General features: G+C 41.1%; 1 protein-coding gene across 1 annotated transcript; it reads left to right on the forward strand.

Moving 5' to 3' along the window:
* Nucleotides 1-10,191: 10,191 nt before the first annotated feature.
* Nucleotides 10,192-20,116, forward strand: LOC136558275 (astacin-like metalloendopeptidase). The gene is made up of 13 exons (XM_066552615.1): nucleotides 10,192-10,261; nucleotides 10,493-10,517; nucleotides 12,733-12,749; nucleotides 13,119-13,143; nucleotides 13,997-14,068; nucleotides 14,871-15,005; nucleotides 15,635-15,752; nucleotides 16,479-16,657; nucleotides 16,783-16,867; nucleotides 17,224-17,351; nucleotides 18,340-18,455; nucleotides 18,867-19,092; nucleotides 20,082-20,116. The coding sequence occupies exons 1-13, from the start codon at nucleotides 10,193-10,195 to the stop codon at nucleotides 20,114-20,116; spliced, it is 1,230 nt and encodes a 409-aa protein (XP_066408712.1). The 5' UTR covers nucleotide 10,192.
* Nucleotides 20,117-20,408: the final 292 nt, after the last annotated feature.

A 20,408-nucleotide genomic window follows, 5' to 3' on the forward strand; every position in this document is an offset into this window, starting at 1 on the left:
TCCTTGTGACCCATAAGATTTTGTCAGGCTTTGAAATATTTTCCATGACACTGCTATTACACAAATTTCAGCTAGTACTCTGATAAAATGAGTTGGCACAAAAGATCATGAAGCCAAACCTTCCAGTCAGAGAAAAACACTCTCTACAAAAACAGCCTTTTGAGAAAACAGCCTCCAGCTATCAGGATAGATGCCTTTCACCAAGTAAACTGCAGAAGTGGCATGGATCTGTGCTTACTCCTCTACTGCTCTGATCCCTCTGGCCTCCATGCCTTCTTCCTTTGAAAGAGTTCAGATAGGGAGTTGGTTTTGGTTTTTGCAGAAATATATGCTATGTTTAGCTTTTCAGACTGAGATCACAATGAGATCTGACTTCATCCTGGTCAAGTTTGATAGGTGTTTGCTGCTCAGAATTGATGTTGCCCAGAGAGGAATAGAGCCATAGGTCTCACATTTCACACTACTGCCAGCACCTTTATTGACAGCTTTGCAGTCAGTCCTAATCGAAATGATCGTGAGACAGCCATCACCTTCAGGATTTAGGCACTTCTGTGGTGGAAATCACAGGGGCATTGCCTGTGATTGCCCCAGAGGGCTGTACTTGCTTAGTACACACAATCTTCAAAGTCATTGAGGCAAAACCTTCCCCTAACATAAGACTGAAATTTGACATCCAAATTACATCCAAATTTGAAAGGAGCCCTCCCATGTATACTCCTTTCAGTAGCTCTAGGAAATTGTTTCCTTAGTTTCCACAACTGCCCAAATTACGCTTCAGAAGACTGTCCTCTCCCCAGTGGGCTCACTGACTTGAAGCCCTGTGTCTTCAGCTGTTGCCTAGCTGCTATCAAAACTCTGGAGTAAAGAATCTGCAAGCCGCAAATCTGCAAAGTGGGTCAGAGGCTCTTCCCTGGGTCCGGTAGGAGGAAACCTGACACAGCAACGATGAAAAGTAAAACTCTTAGTGCAAATTCCCTTACTTGACTTAGTTGTTTCCACACTGGTTTCCACAGTCTCTACTTCACTACCATGCTTACACTGGCCAGCTCACTGTCTTTTTTTCCTGAACACAACTATGGCATTCAAAACTCAGTTGTATCCTCCCTCTGCTTTTATAAACCTTTCCCTCCTCCTTCTCTTTTCCCTTTTATCTATTCATTTTGTAGGTCTTCCCTTTTCTTCACCATGTGAGAATCCACTATCTATTGAGAGGATAGATGATTCTTCTTTCTCTGTACCTTATCTCCACTTAGTCTTTTCCTGATCCATTCCCACTGTCATGTTTCATAAATAGATTACAGATCCCATACCAACATTTGGTTGATCTATTTTCTTACAATGTGAAATCTCAGGCTGACGCTGATGTCTTTTCCCAAGAGACTTCAAATGAGCTTAAGCCTAACATGATCATATTAAAGCTCACGATTTTCCCATGCAAGTTGCCTTTACCATCCAACATCTTCTCTCACACCACTATGTATCAAAAGCCCTCCTCACTCAAGCCCGTACATCTTGGATGTCCCCAACACGGCACACACTTGTCACATCAGCAGCCAGTTTGCACTTTCTCCGTCACTGTCAGGCTCTTGTCTGTACAGCTTAACTCCTCTGAAGTACCTCTGAAGTTCCACTGAAGGAGTTTCATGGCAATATCAGGCAAAAATATATGATAAAGTTTAAATCATGCTGAAGCTGTGCTTTAGAGGCTTTAGAAGAGAAAGAGGTTTTGTTCCAATAAAGTTTAAATTTTGCATTTCACCTAAATTGTGGCAAAATACATGAATCTTGTGTCAAAATTTCTGTTCAAAGTTGTGACACACTTGGTACCAGACAGTAGGAGGGAAAGGTCGGCCCCTGTCTGTGGAACAGGGACAGTTGTGTAATCTTCAGCAGTTGCATGGCAGGTGTGTAGGAGAGATGGCTGCCTACAACATCTTACCCAGTCTGGCTTTCTCTGCACAGATCAGGAAATGATGGGGGCATGGAAACCACACCATGATTCATATCTAACCTTTTTTTTATAACAGCCATCTAGATGGTATAAACATCCTGAAAATCTAGGTAACTTTGTTCCAGACACAGTGGAATGCACAGAGCCTACTGGGTCATACTAATGGCCCCATGAGGAAGCTCCCAAACCCACTTTGTGTCATGTCACAGCCAGAAAAAAGACAAGGCACATGACCCCAGTCCCTGCCAAATGTGGTGCCACAAACACACACATTGCAATTTAGGAAATACTGCTTAATGAAAGGCTTCTTTAAATCACCCTAGGATAACCATGGGCTGCAGTAACCATACACTGGAGTATGGAAAAGATATCATTGTCTCCTAACAGCTCGTAATTTAGGACAAGTGTCTTCAGTGACAGCAAAGAACATCCCCATTCATTTCAGTTTGTGAGTGCTTTAATCAAATACACCCATGAGGAGAGACATGTGGTCCTGCTCCTGTGAGGACCAGTAGGTCAGCTGCCCACTTAGTTTAATGACTGGGCAAAGAATGAGAGTTTTTCTAATGTATTGGGTTAACAGGTTGAATTGACTATTTGATATACGTATTTCTTTTTCTATTTGCATTTTACTGTTCTTTTCAGTTATGTCATTGCACAAACCAGCCACTTAGTCCTTTTTCTTTTAACAGATCTTAAGATATCAGAATTGCAATGGTCCGAGGCTAGAGCCATAATTCATTTAATGGCAGGCCACAGAGACCTCTATGGCCCTCATAAATTCTTGGAGAGAAGAACTCTACATTCTCTTCTCCTTTTTATGATGGTCCAAAACAAGTGTTACATGGGCCTCTCTCTCTTCAAGATCAGAAGAGATTATCAGAATAAAGAAAGTAATAAATACTCCACCCTTCTCTCATTTGCAGAGACTAACCACTTTGAATATTTCACATCATTCACTACTTCAATTTCCTACAAAAAGAATTTATTTATTTAAAGGAGAAATACAAATATCCACACAGAAACTGTTTATGACATTCTTATCAGAGATAGAAGGCAAATACATGTGCAAAGGATGGAAGCAGACCTCTAAGTAGAAGATTTCTCAGAGTGCCTTGACCTTAATTTGTTGTTGGACTCATACTGCATCATGTGCAGATTTACAACAGAACTATCCCTGAAAAAAAGAGCTGCAGTTCAAATCTTACAGTACAAATAAATGGTTTTCCTGCATACAAACCTGTGAACTGAGAGCTAAATCTGAGTTCACTGAGGAGAATTGAAAAGATTACTCTAAAGCCAAAAGGCTAGGTTCGAAGGCGCTAACATTAAAGTTTGGCCATGCATGTTTCTATCAGCTAGTTAGATAAATTTAAAATAAATTATATATGAAAACATAGTTAGGCTTTTCTCTTTAGTGGAAGATCTCAAGTCAGCCTCTCTAATTTATTTCAACTGCACTTGCTCTGAGGAGAGGGATGTGTTCACTGAGCAACAGAGGGAATCCTGGTAAGGACTTCAGAAATTGTAATTGTAGGTAATGTGTCAATGTGCCTTTAATGTGTTCAGTAACTAATGGGATAGTCGCTGCAGATGAGTGGAAAAGAAAGGCCCCTGTGGAAGCTTTTTCTTTAATGTAATGGCAGCTGTGAGCCAAGGTTAATGTAGCCACAGCTCCCTTGGGAAGCATCATGGATAGATAATTCATGGGTTGGGTAGCAGCCTCCTCTGTTCCCTGTTAGGTCCGCTCTTCCCTGAAGGAATGGTGAAAGCAACAGACTGGCACACTCATGCTCCAGGATCCTTCCGGACCCTATGGTAAAAAATCCTGAAATTCCTGGAGACCCAAATAAAATCACTAGTGGAAGGGGGAGAGAGATGCAGACATAAATGTACACATTCAGCTCCTCCTGCTGCAAAATAGGGAAAAAAAGTTATTTCCTTTCCAGATGGAATTGGTGGAAGGGTAAATCCATGATGGCACATTTTTTTGGATGTGCTTTTAACAGGAGCCCTAGCATGGCACAGAGAAAGAGGCAGAAATGGGTATCCCTCAGAAACTGAGAGGGGATTAAGGGTGGTTTTCAGATTAAATGGTTAAATCATGAGTGGCGGTGGTAGATTTATTTCCTTGTAAGAACTAAAGCCCAGCAATGAGAGGTGGCAGGGTGGTTAGCCCTGGCCGAGGCTGTGCTGTGCAAACCACCCAGTGACTCTTTGACAGCACAAAGCAGGAAAGCCTTCAGCCTCCCACCCTTCCTCCCTGCCCACTGCAGCTCTGCTGGTGCTGGTCCAGCATCCCTTGCGTTAAACCTGCTTGTCCAGTCACTCTCCCTGCTATCCCCAGCTCTGCTGCTGTCCCACCTGGCGGGGTGGCAGACCCTGCTGGTCCAGTCTGGACCCTTGGTCCGCAGGCCAGACCATGCCCCTCAGTGTGGCTGTCTGAAGCCCACCAGGCTTTGGTTACATGCTCACAGCAGACATGGGACAAAACACACTGCTGGCTGTCCTGCATGGCCAGGATTCCTCCACGCTGCATCAATTGTTCTGGTCAGAGCTTCAGAGATCATTGGCTGCTTCTTTGGAGGCAAATGCTCTCTTTGGCAAAAGACTCCTGGAACATGCAAGTGGATTCTTTGTTTCAATAACTTTAAGGTTTATTATTAATCTTTCCCATGTGAATATTTAGCCACTAGTATCTGCCTGGATAGCAGGTCGCTTAAAACAAGACAGGCTGTAAGAGCTGAGCTTTAACTCTTCCTGAAGTACTTTTCTGTGGATCCAGATAAAGTCAGAAGTAGCAGTGTCCAAACTCACCTGTTCAGGAGACATGAGAGGAGCTACAAATTATTCTCCCAGAAGAGGAAGCAAATCCATCAGCTAACCTGGTGCATTAGAAAAGAGCAGTAAGAGTGATACAGCCTTCTCAAGACTCCCACTGAAATATTAAAAAATCCTCCTTAGAGGACAGTTGGGAAGCAAATATGTGGATAACAAGCAAAGGTATTGAGACAGGTACTGAGACAAGCAGGAAAGTCAGACAGCACAGCCTTTCTGACAAGGGACAAAGGAAACAGAAGTCAGTGCAGTGATATTTGAGTGAGGGACAATGCCCATTCCCTAATGGATTCTTTATCGGGCAGATCTGTGTACTGTAGAGGCAGAGATGTGCTTTCCACTTGCAGCACACACAGGCAGCTCCCATGCACTCATCTGAGAGGCAGACATGAGACATTTCCTCTGCCTTAGTTAAATTCCCAAGCAAGCACTCACAAGGGTAACTTTCATGGCATGGTTACTGTAAGCAAATTTTTCCCTGTAGGCAAAAGGACACTTCTGCTCCCAGGAGATCAAACCAAGCAGGGAAGCTGGCTGGCATTGCATAATCTGTCACAAGGAGATCACCCCAGCTGGGGCAGCACTGGGTGTCTCCCTTCAGAGGGCAGAGGGACCAAAAATGACCCCAGGCACTGCTCAAACAGCTTGCACCTTACCCCATCACATGGATTCCTTTGTAATCAGCATAACATTGCTCTGCAGGCTGGAAACACAGTGTAAAACCCTTTGATCCATCCTTTCTTCACCTAAGGGCAGCAGACAAATCAGATGGCTTCTCCTGATAAAAGAAAGGAATTTGTTTTTTTCAAGGCAATCAGAAGTTCATTATTAGAATTGTCCAAATTAAAGTTCCAGTTTCCATTCTCCTTCCCTCAAATAGCCTTTGGATCACATATCATTACAAATGCTAGTTTAATTGCTAAATTATGCTTTGCTAAATTTGGCCTTGAAATCTGATTTTGAAATTAAAATCGACATGTTTTCAACTTTCATTTTAGAAGTTACAACGTTTTTACTATTCCAACTTGTTTCTTTACTATTTTTTTTCTATCTCCATATTTTTCTTTTGAAAAGAGGAACCTGTCAAAAACAAAATCTTTTTCTTCATTGTCCTTCTTCTGACAACAGTCTAAATTTCAAAGTTTCTAGGTTTGGCTCTTTGAATAGAGAAGTGGCTAACCAATAGCAAGCCAATGTTGAACATTTTAGGTTTGAATTCTTTCAATAAACAGGCTAGGACTGCAGCTGGAGCTAGTCATTAATATCATGGAGGATGTGTCAGTGTTCTCCTAAAGAACCTGCAAATCATGTGGATTCATTGCTCCAGATGGTGTTAGCAATGACATGGAAACCCCCAAAAATGGAAAGCAAAACAGAAAGTGGAACAGGAACCCAAGAAACTCCAGGTCTTCTCTGGGAGGTAGGATCCAAAGAAGAAATGTGGAGAGGGACATGAAGGACAAATAAATCTATGAATGCAGGAAGTATGGTTGTGGGCACTGGGAAACAGCTTCTAACTCCACTTTGACTTGTCTAGAGCTGTCTTTTGTAACACATGTCAATCTCCAACACAGGGACTTGAAGTCTGTGCTGGTTACTTGTGAAACCCTCAGGAGCTGCCAGCACTTCAATAATACTCTCAACCAGCAAAGTGCAGTACTGGCTGGCATTAATTCCCCTGAAATTGCCCACTCCTAATCACTGCACTCCAAAAAGGTACAGGCAACTTGGAAGGAATGAAAATATAATTGTAGAATCAAGAAGAGTGGAATTATTAGACTAAAGGGCTGAAAGTCCTTTAAGCCAGCACAGAGAAAGCTTGTGTGGGGACTGATTTATATCTGAAAAGTGTCTGATCATAAAGACAGCACAGAAAAGGAAGTGATTTCTGTGTGATTAGGGCACTTGGAATTAGTCAGAAGAAGACAAAAAGCACTGAGCTGAAAGCACTGCACAGGAGCAGATTTACTGGCCGGAGGATGGGGGTTCAGAAATCATGAACCAAGAGCTCAGTGGAAACCAGAATTCCTTTTCCAAATGAAAGTGAGCCAAAATACTGAAATGTTGCACAAAGCAGACATTCTTGGAAAATGATACTGAGCAATTGTACCCAAAATAATATATTCCTGGTTCAGATTTGTCATTAACCCTAGATTGCATACGTAATTGTGTGGTGTTTATTCATGTGATGCCAATCCACAGCAATTTCAGTTATGTGTTGTGGTCTATACCATTGCTTCAATGGTTGGTTTTAGTAAAGCCAGATGATTTTAAACTTTCAAGATTAGTTAGTATATTACCACAAATCAGTTATGGTAGCTATCACATAACTTCCACAAGCTGTTTGGCATAAAGGTTTCTATTAGTTCCTAGAATTATTTTTCCCTGCATTTCATGGCACAGCAATTAGTAGCAATTAGTGCAATTTCTTTCCATAATTAAATTGTGATGGTTTACGTTATACTTTGGGAGCTGTTTACAGTGAAAGACTCCAAAGAGAATAACACATATGACTAAATGACATATGACTGAGCAAAATCTGAAAGATTTTGCAGAGTTGTTGTATCTTTCATGCATCTGCTGTTTTGATTTTGACTACATATACATGCAGTGAATTTCCCATATCAAAAGAGAAATTTTTTTTTTAATTGGTGTGTCTGTATATTATTTTCTTGGTTATGCCTACAGATTTCTGCAAACAAGTCTAACAGGCATAACTCCAAGTTTTGTGGTGTTCATTTAGGAGCAGTGCTATTTTTTGCTGAGAGACTGCTTGTCAACTATGACACTGTTCAAGTACTTCTTGAGATTCTGATGTTGGTTTTGGACATCTGCTAATAATTATTCACATGTTCAAAATCTGTGGAATCCCTACTGTCCACCAGAAACTAGGATATACTAAGAGGAGAACTTGGGTCTGACAAAACTTCCCACATGCTTTTCTTGTATAAATGCAAAGACAGCTTCTCTTTGTGAAGTCCTTGTTTGGCTCCTAAGGGTTCAAAACAATTTCTGTGGCATTTTCTTTACTAGAGGTACCAGCTTAATTGAATCTAGTAAAACTGTGCCCTGTTAATGCAATATCTCAATAAATTAGAGTGTATTTTGATTAGTGAAAACAGGTCTGCTGACAATGCCTCCCCCATGAGTATTGGAAAATAACCAAATATTGAATCTAAATAAGAGGCACAAGGTGATAAGATCTTCAGAACTGGTAGGAACCATGAGTACCAGCACTCCCTCTCATCCCTCTCCCTCTCTTATGTAGTTTTTTGTTTGTTTTTTTTTTTTTTTTGCCAGCTGCAACATTTACAGCCACATCCTTAGACCCAAAAAGCCACCTTCCCCCTCAGCACTATTTGTTAGGTTGTGGAAAGCATAGCATACAGCAATCTATTTCATGAACTGTTTAGTTTGTCAGCATAGTAACACACCCAGGATAAAATGTGCTGCATCTTTTTTGCCTCACTCTTTCCTGAGCACAGGCAGGTAATCAGTCATTCAGGAGTAGTATCTTGCCAATAACATGCTACAAAGATGCTGAGGTTACCAAACCTCCTATCTGGCTTTTTAAGTTTGTTTAATCCCCTCACTACCTCTGATCGTTCCTTTTGCTCCTGGACTGGTTTTCCCACCTGAGACTGGTCTGATTTTTCTTTTTTTCCTCCTAAACTCTAATGAAAGCAGATTATATTCAAGTTCCATGTTGCAGTGTGGTTTTGGTATGGTTTTGGCATGCCAAAGTATTTGGCATCATGGACTTTTGTTTTGTCCTTACATTGAGTGAGAAACATGGAGAAACATTCTCCCACTGCAGACCAGAGCTGCCCAGCTTTGCTTTAGCACAAGGAAGATTTTCATCCCTCTGAAAGACAAATATTTAAAAAAGACACTTAGCATTGCTTATTGAGAACATTTATGTGCACAAAGGACACACAACAGGATTAACATGCTGACAATGGCTGATGTTGATGCTCTTTCATGGCCACAAGGGCCATGTACCACCCTGCTGTTTATTAACCGGTGCCTGGAGCAGCCTTTCCTTCAGCCGGTGTGCAGACACAGAAAAGGAAAAGTAATATCCCCCTGTGCTGCCTCCCTGTGGGGTGCTCAAAGTTTATCCCTGGACTTTGCCAATCCAGACTTTCCTAAAATAGTCAGCAGTGTGCACCATAACTTTCTATCACTAAAATAAAGAGTGATAGATGCCTCCAACACAATTCAGATTTCATTTATATCTAATTTCTACTCTTGACTGGGTATGATTTGGAGAAAAATAGATGTAAAGCCCTCTGCTGCTTCTTAATTGACCAACATGGAGAAATCTAGAACCTCTTATTCAGTACAGAAATAAGGAATAAGTGGGTTTAAAACTTACTCTGAGGGAATCTGAGCACCACCATGGTCTAGAGACAGAATCAGTGCGTTTTATAATTCAGTTTCCTTTTTCATGCATGGAAAATGTACTCTGACACAAACCAAAAGTGTGTCAGAGACCAGACGCTTTCCCAGCTACAGCAGCTTCACAAGTGGTTCAGTAAGAGAGCTTTGCTGTGAGAAGAGGTTGCTGTGATAAGAGGCTCAGTGGTTGCTGGTTTGCCTCCTACAAGCATTTCTTGCTACATCTGCTCACTGCTTCCTCTAGACAACGGCCCTCTACTTCTGGACAAGTGCACTCCAGCAAAGCAAATCTGTTAATCATTCTCAAAATGAGTAAGTGCTGCTTATGCTGCTGTTCTCTTTTCCCCTTCTCTGGTTGCTGGTCACAAAACTCATAAGGGCACCTATAATTGTCAGACTACAGAAACAATGGAGCACATGAGATGCTCCTGGCATGATGAAACATCAAGAAACACACAGGAAAAAACAAAAATCTGTACGTATAGAACCATAAGCTGTCTCAGGGAAGACACATTGATAAGCTCACTGGGTAGACATGTTCTGTGTTTCAAAGCAACACAATAGTGTCACGGCCTTCTGTAATCTCAGCGACATAAAGAAAAAGTCACCTACCCTCTGAAATCCTAACAATCCAGTTCTCTGGAGAGTTATCCAGGAACAAGGGTGGTAACAGTCAAACCGAACATTTCAGGAACGATCCTCTAAGAAGCAGAGGAAATGCGTGGCAGCACAAGCATGAGGCTGAGCCAGCTCTCGAGAGCAGCACGAATGGCCCTGGGCGGCCTAGGGATGCTCAGGGCGGCGGCGATAGCGCAGCACCGGGAGATGCCCAGGGGCTAAACCTGCTGTTGAGGCAGCAAAAGAAGTTTGCTTCCTGCTGGGATTCCCATTGGCTGGGGCAGGGTTCCCAGCCCGGGCCCAGCAGGCTCCGCTGCTATATCTGCGGCAGCGCTGCCGGGGGCAGGGAGCAGGGCTCGCACGCTGCTCCGTCCGCACTGCGCCATGGAGCTGAAGGGGTGCTTGGTCCTCGCTGCACTTCTGCTGCCCGCTGCCCTGGCCTTCCCTATTCAGGTGAGAGCAGCTCCCTGCAATTGTGACCCATCGCCTAGCTGGTCTGTTCTTCCTGGAGTGAAGCTGTGAAGGCCCACTTTGATAAATTTTCTGCAAGAAAATATTACTAATATCATAATAAATAAAGGCAATATAATGATTTGGCTCCTCCATTCATCCTGATTTTGATACTATTGTTGCTGTATTTGTCAGCTATGGAAGAATAACGCCTTTTACCTGTTGATTTTGCAGGACAACTATGAAAACAGCACAACAAGTAAGTAGGATTTGTAGTGTATTTTAAAAGCACCTGTTATTTCTTGACTGTTTATTACATTCTTGGTTTTGACTTGCTTTTAGAGCATGTGAAAGCACTGACAGGCCTTTTGAATAAGGCTATGTTTCATAACTTGTTATTGAGCTGAGAACAGATGTGTTTTTACAAAGATGTGCTTTACACAGACTTTGGGGCATGGTTTATTAGGTTAATTTAGATATGCTTTCACAGGCTTGAAAATAAAATTTTAATTAGACATCCTGATACCTTTTCATTAAGTTGAATGTTATAATAAGACTGCTGATCATTTGCCTCCTTTCCTACCTGGGTTCAGCTGTATGAAAAATATGTCAGGCATCAAAGAAAGCTTTGCTTTGTTCTGGTTTAGAACAGGCTTAGCTGAACAGCTTTTGTTAACTTGCAAAATACAAGGAGATAATTGCAGACCTTCAGAGGTCAATGGAAAGAAAACTGTAGGCAGACTTTAACTACAGCAAGAACAGGCTGGGTGTAATGTGTACAAAGAGAAGACACCTTGGAAAAATTTGCTTGACATAGAGCAAGTCAGTGACAAAAGAACATTGACAAATTCTGCTTTTGAACTGTCATTTATGACATGGGATGTTGTAAAATTACTGCTTAGTGTATTTAGAAGGGACCAAGGGACACTCTTGCTCAAGTTCAAGGTAGTCAGTTGCTCAGACTCAAAGTTGCAGGTTTATTGGGACAAATGCATGCAATGAGTTTTAATTTATCATTGTTACTGCTTTTTGTGCTTTTTGAGACATCTTTCAGTATTTAGAGTGTAGGGAAAATGTGAGCTGTATAATTTTGAGAGCCCTATCACACCAGATGTTCATTTCATCAAGGAGATGGCAGACGCCTTCTGTGGTGTCTCATTTGGGTTTTAAAAAGAAGTTGCGGGCTTTATGTGCCTAGGAATCTGGAGCCTAATTTCCACTGACTTTGACTACTCAATTAATCTAGTGCCTCTTGGGTACGTAAATTCTGGGTCTGGTCAACCCATCTCAAAAATGTTCTTCCCTGCAGAATGTTTTTAGATGCCATGGATCTCTCTGATGCAGCTGGTGGGAACTGACCAAATTTTTCTATAATAAACCACCATCATTGCAGTGGACTTCCATTGCCATATAACTGAAGTAACAGCCTGAAAACACAGACTTGAAGTCTTTTTAGCTCAATAAAAGCGATTCTGGTGCAGGTGCTAGATGGAGTCTAAAAAGGAAGACATCTCCTCATTACCTTCGAGCAATAATTATGAAAAAGGAATGGTGCCACAAGGGGTGATAGAGCTTAGTATATCTTTTACTGAGAAAAATTATAGTAAAATTTGGGGCTTGGAAATAATAACTGTTTACATGAGTATTCTCTGTTTCTGTGTTAACTAGGAAAAACAATATTGTTTCATACTTTGACAAGGAAGACTGCAATTATTAGGAAACTGGAAGAGATTGCCAGATAGGCTTGCAGCATATCCATCATACTTAAGAACAGGTCAAACAAACTGTGGTCAGGAATAATACAGATAAAACTGTTTCTGCCTTAGGGAAAGCAGATAAACTGATGACCTTTGAAGGCCCTTCCAACTTTTAAACTTTTTTGATATTATAAAAATGAAGATAAAAATGTATACATCAGGTCAGATTTTCACTTCTGGTTTGTATCTAGAATCTCATATTTGGGAAAAATCAGAAGGCATCACGGTAGAAAGGCACCTTAGAATGGTACCAAGCTGCTGTCAGGTGCATACTGAAGCTGAGATTATTTTCCCCATGCTAAATTATAGCCCCCATCACATGTTATAACCTTATTGTTTGACACTTTGAAACCAGGGGATATTGTTGAGCTGATTAGCCTGCACCTGTTGCAGAGAAAGCTTGGGACAAAGCATTTTTTGTCACTGATTTCTTTTGCAATTTTCCACACTGAAACTGATAAAATGCTTTGCTGATTCTTAGATGGTAAATTCTTAGGATTCTGTTCCTCAGCACAATCTACTAGGAATTTTCATAGTTGTTTGATTAAATATCTTTTTAATTTCTGTGCCTATGCATTAGCTGGTGTACTCCATTCTCCTCCACTCCTCCAAGGGACCTGCCAAAGGCATTCCCATGGCTGAGGAGGTACATCCATGCTGTTTCACACTGAGAAGTTGCATTCAGAGTCTGATGCTTGTCTTTTTGTCTTTTTGCAGCAACAGAGCCTACTGAGGTAAGGAAAGCTAATTCAGCCCTTCTGATCACTTTGGGGTTCAAGATTGTGGAAAGTAAGGCCAGGACTCTTGGATCTACATCTGTGTAGCAAAGTTTTCTCTGCTCAACCGTGCATCAGAGTGTATCTGAACCTTATTCCACACTTCATATTGCACTTGCCTGTATGATACCCCTAGTTGCCAGGTTTACCAAAGAAGAGTATCTACCACCCCATGGTACTTCTTTGCACATGGCAAAGTACATAAAAGCTGCATTGGTGAAAGATGCCAATGGTAGCCTGCATGCTGTTGATAATTTATATGTTTTATTATTTGATTTAATGTTACATTATAAATTGTGAGATAATATTAATGTATTGTTCTTGCAGGTTACTACGCAGGAGAATATATATGGTATGTACTACTCCATCTACAAATACATATTTGAGGGGATATACTGATTGTTATCTACTCAGTTACTTCAGAAAATAACACAGGTTTAATACAAATTAACCTTTATGAGGAATTTCAAATAAATGCACTCGCCACAATGTTTCATGCAAAGCAAAGTCTCTTGGTCTTGGCCAATTGCTTGGCCTTGCTAAAAACCTCAGCTGTTACTTTTGCTAAAAATAGCTCTTCTTAATTCATGTTCTGAATTAAGCCACTTCTAAAGGTTAGAAGCACAGAGGTCACGTGTTTCTGCTTTTTATTGATGTCAAGACTTGCTGCATAATGCACAGAGTTGGCTGGTTTTGCTAGCAAGGCCTATGAGTCCCCAATGCTGGGCTTAGATGGGGACATCAGTCCAACCCGTGGAACAGGAATGTAGTTCCAGTTTCATTGATTTTGAGGGGTTTTCAGGAGGTCATCATGTCCGGCAAGAAGTAGCAGGACTGCTCTCCATCCATTTTTGTTTCTGGTATCTTATGTTGGGGATCTGAGTGTGAGTTGTTCATAAAGAAGTAAAACTGTGCCATCTCAGACCTAAAAATATGATGGCTAGGAAAAGAAAAAGAAGAGAGAATGAAATAATTGAATGAGAATGGCTCTTGGGACTAGATTAATGCCAAAATAACCACAGCTAGGAGGTTCTCAAGGTTGTCAGTGAACAAACATCTACATGAGTGAACATCCCTCCAGTCCCTAAATAGACTCTGTAAGTTTTACATGCGTCACTGGAAAAATCATGCATCATCAGAGTAAAAAGTCAGGATTAATATTTCCTCTGGGAATGAGAAAGTGATACTCTTGTGTTTCTGCACAGAATCTCCTTCACCTACAGAGACTGATGAGGAGGACGAAGATATTTTTAACAAAATTCTGAAAGTTAACAAAGGTAATGCCACCAAATTCCTGTCTATAAGGGAGCTGTCTTTTTTGCTTTTTTAGGGTGATGTGGGAGGTACCATGTCTTACCACAATCTGTGCAAATGTTTTTCCCATCTTACACATCACCATGTAAGAGATACCACTGGGATTATGGTGTGGTCTGCTGAAGCCCTATAGCATCTCAAACGATTGTGTCAGTACTGATGCTCCCAGGTGTGGAGGCAACTGAAAACTTCAGACAGTTTCTTCAGCTTTAGCTTTCAACATCTTTGTCATTCTTTGGACATAAAGAGAAAATGTGGGTATTTGTATGCTTATTTAACAGCCTTTTTTTGGAATGAAGAATGGCACTCGGCCATCGTATGGCTTTGCAGTGCAGTCTCCTAGATAAGCTGCAGTCAGTTCCATTCTCACTGCTCCCGACTTCCTCTTCCCTGATCCTTCCAAACATTTCCTGATCTATCAGCTTGTTTTCCTCACATTTCCTCCTCCAAGAGTCATTCAAGTGACTTTACTTTAAGTAGTCTGTAGAGAGAGACACCAAATATTCTTACAGTTTTCTCCTGACAACTCTCCTCTTTTTGGTTTGCCCACCTTCTTGGGTTTCTTTATTGGCACCTTCTGATTTTGCCCTGCACCTTCCTGGGGAGATATTTTATGCCATTCATTCAGTGTCACATGATGGATAATTAAATAGTACCAGAATAAAACATCATTCTTACTATTGAGACTGCTTGTTTTTTCAGGTGTGCTTAGCAGGTGTCCAGCAATTTATGGCTGAAATGTTTCCATCCTTTCTCTGTCCCCAGACAGCTCCCAGTTCCTGCAGGAAGGTGACATAGTTCCACGGAGGAGTCGCAGTGCCATCAACTGTCGCCATTGCAACTGGCCCCAGTCCAGTGATGGGATTGTTCGTATTCCCTACGAACTGGATCCTGCTTATGGTGGGTTTGAATAGAAATTATTTTTCAAATGGGTTTTGTCCAATATTCTTCAGGGAGAAACTTACATTGAGCGAGCATGCAAAAACAGCTGAATAAATCAGTTCTAAGGATTTACTTGTGCTGTGCAAGCACAAATAAATTTCAAGTTACAAGGACCTGAACCAGAAATATTCATTGAGACATTTTGCCTGCATCATGTTTTGGGACTGATCTCTTGGAGACAACAATAACCATTCCCTCTAATGTTGTCTTCCAGAATGCCTTCCTTTATAAGGTTCATGACTATTACAGTAGAGCTTCAATGATCTGCTTTTCAAAAGTAAAACAGCTTCTCTTAATTGTCTCCAAGTGTCCAATAAGATACATCAAAAATGGCCACTATAATTAAGAACAAGTCGTTGAAAAAAGAGGCACCTGAATACATTTGGACAAATATCTGGATAAAGAGGGTCTTGTGCCAGGCTGTTAAAATCTTAAACAAAATTCAGTACTGAGCAAAAAAAGAACATAAGAACCTAGGCTAATGTTTCTGTCCCTCATTTATCCTGTTTTTGAGACACTATGTGAGATTTTAATGGCATCTGCTAATCTGTGCTTGTGACCCCTAAAATTAACCCTTTCTTCCCCAGAGGAGAGCCATGTAAAAGGGATTCATGATGCCATGGCAGAATTTGAAGCACTGACTTGTATTAATTTTGTGAATCGCAAGGCAGAACGTGACTACCTCAGTATTAGATCTGCCGATGGGTGAGTTGAATGATAAATTAACAAGTTACTTCTACTCTGTTTTTCAATCCTTCCCTACACTGATTCTATGTGACCTCAGAAAAAGCTTTTGTTTTATCACAGTGCCAAGGTATCTTCCTTGGGTACCTTACTAGGGCAAGGGCTCATCAGGTACATCAGGAGCTCACTGCAGACACTGAAATAATACAAACCATGGAAAAGCACCATTAAGGGGGAAAGAATGTCTAAGCTCGTGTTTTCTGTGTGGTACAGTGCACACTTCAGCACAACATATATTGAATATTGTAGGTCCTATCTACAAAAGTAAACCAACTTATGAAATAAACAGTTCTCTGAATCACACTATTGATCATCAAGCTCAGAATTAGACCTTATGAGAAAGTTGTTCAACACTTAGCCTGAAAGTGTTATCTCCGTCTTATCTCCGGCTCTGATACTGTCTTTAGTATTTTGGAAAAAAAAAAAAATTGTTATTTCAAGAGAGTTAAAGTCACGGTAAAGTCAGAATTCAGGAGCCTCTGTGCTAACAAAAGTTTTCCATTTAGCAATGATCATACACTTTGTTCTTTTATATGCCATGGTCACTTTTGCACTCTGACTATCACAGTGGAGAGAGGAATCCTTCCACTCCAACAAGAGGTGTGTGAAGTGAGGTTCTCTGTTCTGCCTCTTTGCCTGCCTGCCAATAAAAATCCTGTAAGTCTTGTTGTTCAATGCCTCTCTCAGCTGCTGGTCCAACTATGGGAGAGTAGGAGGTGGACAGACTGTGTCTGTGATGAAAGGAGGCTGCATGTGGAAAGGAGTAATTCAGCATGAACTGGAGCATGCTCTGGGCTTTTTGCATGAGCACTCTCGAAGTGACAGAGATAAACACGTAAAGATCATGTGGGAGTACATCAGTCCTCGTAAGTACTTTGAACTCCTCAATGTAGGAAGTGGTATAGACACATCCTACTGCTCCCAGCTCTCCCTTTTCCCCTGAAGGGAGAAGGGAAGAAGTACACTCTAAGTACAATATCATATATTACAGCTGACAGACCAGACTTCAAGAAATTTGAAAACTCCAATAACCTGGATCTTCCGTATGACTATTCCTCAGTAATGCACTATGGCCCGTAAGTAGCAGCATGGCATTACTATTTCAGGAACTCAAATCTTATATCAGAATTAGTTTCTATCATAACTCTTTCCTAACTATCAGTTTCCCCAATTCCTCCTCTGAGAAAAACAGTGTGAGTCAGTTCAGAGCAGCTGCTCCCTAGGGCTGGGATACACTGTCCCCTAGCTTACCATTGGGGAGCCCTCCACTGCTGGGCTTGGGAGCAAAGGAGGCCATCTGGACATTGACTCTTCTTACTGGTGGACATCTCAATGAGGCCTGTTTAAACAGCACTATTAGTCACAGCATCCTACTGAATCCTGAAAGAAGTTATGGTGCTTAGAGAGCATTGTTTCTCATGGGTTTTTTCAGATACACATTCAGCAATACCACTGGGAAAGCAACTATTGTACCAATTCCTGATAGATCAGTACATATTGGACAGAGACAAGGGATGAGCAACTTGGATGTGGCCAAAATCAACAAACTTTACAACTGCAGTAAGTATCTCCAGACCTCCCTGTTATCTTCAACTCAGATCTGGGCACATGGCAGAGACAGCAGTTTTTCATCAGACTGTGAGACTATTCTCATGAATTCCTGGTACCCACTAGGGTTACTCTGGGAGGGAATGCAAAAGTAAAGCTGGAGGCACATTGGGATTAGTGAGAAAATGGAAACTGCCTCTAAATTAAATCAAATACATTTGCTATTAGCATGAGTGGCTGCTGTGCAACTAGACTAACTGCATACCACATTTTAAACTTAAATGGAATAATTTGATTTCTTACAGTTCAGCAGACAACTATAAATCCCAAAAGAACCAGATATCACCACTCCTCATGGCAGCTGGTATTTAAGACCTGATCCAAAACAAAACAGTTTTATGCTCCTTTGAACTTGAACAGTTTCATGTTGCCTTGTCCAGTTTTCAAAAGTTTGTCATTCTAAGTTTGTATGTTTAAACTCTTTATACGTAACCTCTGCTAGAAGAATTTTTTATATACAATCACAGAAATTTATTCAATCAAAGGAAAAAAAAAGATGAAAGTATTACCTCTTGCACCCCAAGTGCTCCTCCTAGGCTTAGAATTTAAGCATTGCAGAAGCATCATATTTGTGCTTGACTCTTCTGACATCACTTAACTTCCCCTTCGGAATGGAAAGCAGTGGCACCAACTGCAGTGAATTGAAACCTCTCACTCTTTACAGAGTTGCAGAAGGAGATCTCTTGCTAAATGACAGAGCTAATCAATAAATTGAATGATTTTCAGAGCCCTACTTTACTTTCCTCTTTGATGCATTATGTGAAATATTAGGACAGTAGGACAACATGAATGCTCCTTTTAATCAAGATGTACCAGTACTCTGAAATGAATGCTGATAGACCAGAAAACAGAGATCAGTCCATTCTGAAGAGATTGTAGTTATGAATGAACTACTACTATGAAATCTTCTGCAATCCTGAAGCAAGCATTTTTCCCTCAGGTCGCTGCAGCACTATTCTTGATGGACCTTCTGGGTCACTGAGATCAGCCAACTACCCAAGGAATTACTCAGATAACACCAACTGTGTCTGGCTCATCCGAACCCGATCCAGAAAGGTAAACATAGGTTAAGAGTGGTCTTGAAAGACAGCTGAGCTTCTTTCAACGTTAAGCATCTTGTGCTCTGTACAGCAGTTACCAGATGAGAAAAACTTCAGAATAGTTTCTACTTCTAGAGAGGTATGTGCTAAAGCCAGGTATAGACAAAGACAATTCAGAGTTGTGATTTTGAAAAATCTCCACAAGTTGGGCTTCAGGTTTGAAAAGTCAGGACAAAGCTCCTTGAGCATGGGAGTATTCAGTGATTAGATCTGAACCCTGCAACTTCAGGGGAAGAGAGGCAAAGCTGGGTAAGCAGCTCTAGTCTCTGAGTCTGTGCTTGGCTAAAGTTTAGGTTCTGTCTGTTTTAAAGGACATTCCGTGAAAGTATACTTATATATTAAAAATTTATTTTCTCTTCCCTTCCAGGTTTCCCTGTACTTTCAAGCCTTTAATCTGCAAATAACTAAAGGTTGTCAGGGTGATTATGTTAAAGTTTATGATGGATCCAGCAAGTCTTCTCCAGTTCTAATGGACAAGACCTGTGGATCAAAGATCCCCAAAGGCATAGTTGCTTCCAGTAATCTTATGCTTGTAGAGTTCATCACAGATGGTGCCCAGACAGCTTCTGGTTTCCAAGCCACGTTTACTGCTGGTAAGTCTGAGAACAAGGAGAATGGCAAGGAAAACAGTCCATGCTAAATCAACCTTTCTATTCACTCAGGAAAAACCTTGAAGAACTGCTCTCCATGAGGGTCATCACTTCCTTCCTTGCTTTTGACATAAGAGATTAGTTCTACACTGGCCCCATTTATTCATTCATGCAGATGGGACCACACTCAGGTTAAGTGGTGTTAGCCAGGTGATTCACTGTTCCCCTTCCCTCTCAGATATGTGCCATTCCAAAGCATGTGTCAATAAGGGCAATCAATTTAATGACACTACAAGTGTTACTAGCACAGTAGAAAGAGAAGAAATCGTAATGCAGCATTTGAATATATCATTCCCCTGGAAAAGGTGCTGTTTTCAATCACACAGTTCAGATGGTGAGACAGATCTACAGTGAATGAAGTCACCCAGGCCCTTGACAAGAAGAGAGGCAGCATTTCCATGGTCAGGATTCCTGGAACCTTTCCAGCTAGAACACATTTTCTTCAGTCCCATTTAATTAAGAACTAAGGGCACAACTAAACAATTATGTGACCACAGGCTTTCTAGTTAGTGTGTACCAGCTGGAATAAAGGAATTCCTGTGTGTGTGACTGCAGCCTATGGCAAGTGCAGAGCAGTGCAGCTTGTGTTGGGGGGAACGGAAGCTCAGCTGTGTCATGCAGCCTTGTATCTGCCATGGGATAAGAACAAGCATGCAGAGTTTGCATGAATCCACTGAAATGCACTAACTTGACCATATAGCCAAACCAAACCAGAAATTTTGCATTGTCTCTTTATAATATCTGTTTCTGTCCACTGTTGCTATGGAAGGAAAGAAAAATTAAGAAACTGCGTGTGCCACTTTGCTGTGTCCACAAATATAAAGCAATCTTAGCTGCCAGATAAAATGTGATTTAGTATATACGTATTTTAGAGATGCTACACTTTGTCCAGAGACTTCTGAAAGCTAAGTATTCCCTCATTTCTTTTACAGTGAGGACCCAAAGAAGATCTAGCATCCACAACTGACTTAATGAAGAAGAACCTATTCTGTGAATATTGAAATTATGTGTTTCCTACTTCGTTCCTGTCTTGGCTTGGATCAGTATGAAATTTAATTCTATTAAGAATCAAAGTTTTCATCTTCCTGAAAATGTTTATTCCCCAAGCCATACAAATGTACAAATTCTATACATCTGGTGTACGTCTCCCTTTGTCTGCACAGTTAAGTTATTACCTCTTTCTATTTAATTGAATAAAAAGCTTCATTAAAAAAGAAGTTTCCGCTTCTCTTTTCCAGTAGTCGCTTCCAGCCAAACAC

Source organism: Molothrus aeneus, chromosome 6, assembly GCF_037042795.1.
Source record: "Molothrus aeneus isolate 106 chromosome 6, BPBGC_Maene_1.0, whole genome shotgun sequence".
Classification (NCBI taxonomy): Eukaryota; Metazoa; Chordata; class Aves; order Passeriformes; family Icteridae; genus Molothrus; species Molothrus aeneus.